The 3,931-nt window shown below is 31.0% G+C and overlaps 1 protein-coding gene across 1 annotated transcript in view; it reads right to left on the bottom strand.

Moving 5' to 3' along the window:
* The window catches only part of LOC106467847 (probable ATP-dependent RNA helicase DDX56), a 54,286-nt gene extending 50,523 nt beyond the window's left edge, over positions 1-3,763 (bottom strand). Inside the window, exon 1 of the mRNA XM_013928225.2 lies at positions 3,394-3,763. Coding sequence (XP_013783679.1) covers positions 3,394-3,510 — 117 coding nt within the window. The 5' untranslated portion in view covers positions 3,511-3,763. The remainder of the gene's footprint in view (positions 1-3,393) is intronic.
* Positions 3,764-3,931: the final 168 nt, after the last annotated feature.

The raw sequence follows: 3,931 nt of genomic DNA, 5'->3' as shown, positions 1-3,931 counted from the left end.
ATACTCTTTTCAGTATAAGTTGTGGATTTGAAATGGATAAGTAAGCTTCTCTGTTTCCACTACTTATGTTTTGGTACAGTAGACTTAGATACTGTTTTCAGTATAAGTTGTGGATTTGAAATGGATAAGTAAGCTTCTCTGTTTCCACTACTTATGTTTTGGTACAGTAGACTTAGATACTGTTTTCAGTATAAGTTGTGGATTTGAAATGGATAAGTAAGCTTCTCTGTTTCCACTACTTATGTTTTGGTACAGTAGACTTAGATACTGTTTTCAGTATAAGTTGTGGATTTGAAATGGATAAGTAAGCTTCTCTTTGTGTCAAAGACAAAGTAAGTACAAAGTATTTGAAAACAGAGAGCAACTGTGAATAGACAAAAACAAATTCCATCCTGTGACTAAAGTATGACGAGGAAAAAGGGGTCGTGTACAGTTCATGAAGTTCCTTGAGAATATCATGATTTTCTGTTAATTAATGTGCTTTCTAGTGTCATATTTGATTTAGGACAATGTAACACCAAGTTTGTAATTTTTATTAACTACCTTGTTCATTTACGTGTAGATAACTATAGTTTACTGAGGACAATCATAATTGGCCCAAAAACTGTCGGCTGAACAACCCAGTATGCAAGTCTTATTTCAAACACTGGTTACCGATTCAAAAAGTAATATATTTTCATTTCAAGATGCCACTGTACCAGATTCAATAGGTACAAAATCTATTACTAGAACTGATAAAAATAAACACTATCACAAAACTTCTGAGAGTTAGTGAACATGTAAACGAAATAGCAAATATAAGGCTAACAACACGTAATTTGCTACACGAGTTTTAATATCATCATAGGAGTGAAGGAATTGAAATTGTTTAAATGGATGCATCCTACAATACACAAACTTAGTAGAGGTCATAAAGGAAAATACGTTAAAGTTCATTTGTTGATAAAAGAATAGTCATCAATACAGAACAAAACAGTATTATTTGTACTTTATCAAAAAGAAATAATTAACTCTTTCCCATGAATAAACTTGTAAACCATCTTTAACTTCTAGCACAATTAAAGCATAAAATGTTTAAAAATTATTTCACAAAACTCACAGAAAAATCAGCCCTGCAAAAAATTATATACATCTCATCGAAATAACATTAATAAGATCTAGAGAAACTTTGATTAGTGTATCATGATTTGGTTCAGGCTGTACTGACAAGAATGCAGAAGAATGTTTATCATGTGTATATCATATATTGTGAAAAAATATTAATAACTATGGTATTTTCATGTTAAAATCCTCCAGGACCTTTGCTCTTTTGGATTTACATCAATGACATAGATGATAGAATGGTCAATAACTTACTTAAATTTGCAGATGATATTAACGTCTTGGATGTTGCTAGCTGTGAAGATGCTGCTGCTGCTTTACTGAATATTGTTTTATGTTCCTCCTATTCAGTCAATATACACACAAATAAATTGTCCAACTGGCTACTTAATTATTTGTAATCATGACAGATTTTAAATAAAAACATTATTACACTTATCATGAGAGTAAAACATGTTTTTATTATTTAATTATCAATTATTTGATTTACAGACAATCAATGTGGATTAACACATATTTTAAAAACAGAAACATTGTGATTATGTGGAGGTATTTAGGTATTTTACCGATACTAACAATTCATTCACCAAGTAGAAAACGTCTTTGAAACTCATGAGAAAATAATTTTGACAAAAAATGTTTTTTTGCGAATGCACAAATTTGACCTAGAAGGTGGTAATATCATGTGAAATCAAGGTTAATCAAAAGTTAATTTAAAAAAGAAAAGAGGAAAGTTAATACCATGTTACAATAATACAGTGATTTGATAAAGTTAAGACGATGTGTGTACATTCTTTTTTTTTTGCTGTATAGGTTGTAGGAAGTGTGGTGTACTAACTGAATAATGTGCCCACTGGTTAATGAATTAGCAAGTATTACTAACTGCCCAGCTCTAACATCAATTCCCTTGTAAAGAAGCAGCAACCTTGAAACATAAGATCATTAATGGTAACTACAACACTTGTGTGATGGGTTAAAAATGGTAGAATTGCTGAAAGAGGCATGTTGATTAAACATAATGAGATTTAACTTTACTTAAATAATAGTAAACATATGGAACATCCTCCTGAATTACGTTACTAAATCCAAGTTATTCCATCATTTTGAGACCACTTGGACAAACAGTGGACAAATTAAAATATCCAATCTGACTACAATAAGATTTCATAAACAAGCAACAATAGGAAGGTTATATCATAACATAAAATGGAAAAATAAAGAACCTTTTGGGTCCACTTAGGCTGTCCTATACATTAAACTAAACTTAAAAATAAAAAAAACACACTAAAATCCAACCATTTCAATATATGTCAAGCCTTCTCTTAAATACCTCTAAATTTACTGCATCCACCACATCCCCAAACGACCCATTACAAAAAACAACCACCCTGTTACTGTTAAAAAAATATAACTGTCTTAGCTGAAGGTGAATGTTATTCTGCCAAAATTTGTGTCTCCTTGTCCTACCATTCTCATCATTAAATATGAAAAATGATGTACTAACACTATAATTTCCCTTAAACACCTAAATCAGATCCTTCTCTAACTCTATTTCAAGAGGACACAATTTCAGAAATCTTCACCTTTGAGTCATGCAAAGAATATAAAGAATGAACTAAATATGCAAATTGTAAGGTAAGAAATCTCTTACCCTTCTTATTTTACTCCACATGTATCCAACAATGTGTCTATAGATAATATATAACTGAAGTCTCCCATAATTATTGTACCTGTATTCTTATTAATATTATAAACCCTAATCTCATTTTAAAATTTCTCAATAATAATAATAAAACCACCTGTTTGATTACGTGGCCTACAAGAACTGACAATTAAAAATTATCTACTATTGTCTCAACTTATGCTGTACTAATACCATTAACAATAATATTAGCAGTTGTACTATTACCGAGTCCTAGTATTAAGTTATACTTATAGCTTAGTTACAATCACTGAATAAGCGTAGACCATGCGTTGAAACTTGCATACTTTTACTATTGTATGCTTAGTATTTAAACAGACAAAGAAATCAGAATTATATTGCTATATTTCTTTTAGTTCTACTTTATACTTAAGCACAACAGTTTATACACGTGACAAGGTTTGAGCTTATTCTCATAGTTATACTAGCATAACTTATGCAAGTTGTACTTTTTCGGCAATTATTTACCAATTTAGGCCTAACAGTAACACTGTTACTAACACTAACAGCGTGTAGAAACCGAATTTCTATTTCTTGTACATGACCATTATTTGTTTTCGATAAATATAATAACTTTCAAATAATCTTACTTTCAAAATTCTATCATCAAGACCCATTTCATGAAACTGCAAAAGAGTTGTGCTTTTAGGACAATCATTTCTATTTCCTGAACTATTTTCTCCACGACGTTTTACAACTTCCATCATTAACACTTCACTATACAGTTTCTTAAAAAAAAAAACTCGCTTATCGTTCGTTAATTCTCGTGAAGAAATGGGACTTTCTCCTTATTTCCCAGTTTTATCACTTTTTTAAACCAAGTTATATCACGAAGCTCACAATCTTTTGGAGAGGCTATTGTTTCGTTACGCGTTGGAAATTTAAAATGCCTTTACATGGAGAATATTCTTCGTGTTGATACAAATTTATATGTTACTATGTATTATTTGCAAATCATCTTACACGTGAAGTCATGCTCTGGACTAAGTATACTGTTGCGTCATCGAGATCACGTGACTATTCTCACGCCCTCTACTTTCTAGAACTATCCTGTACTTTGGCGAATGCTCTAGCATTTACTAGATATAGGATAGTCTGGTATATAAAAGAGGGTGACAACGTGACGGG

The sequence above is a fragment of the Limulus polyphemus genome, unplaced genomic scaffold (assembly GCF_000517525.1).
Source record: "Limulus polyphemus unplaced genomic scaffold, Limulus_polyphemus-2.1.2 Scaffold2765, whole genome shotgun sequence".
Taxonomy (NCBI): domain Eukaryota; kingdom Metazoa; phylum Arthropoda; class Merostomata; order Xiphosura; family Limulidae; genus Limulus; species Limulus polyphemus.
The sequence above is the reverse complement of the archived record's forward strand: the minus strand, read 5'-3'. Positions and strand labels throughout refer to the sequence as shown.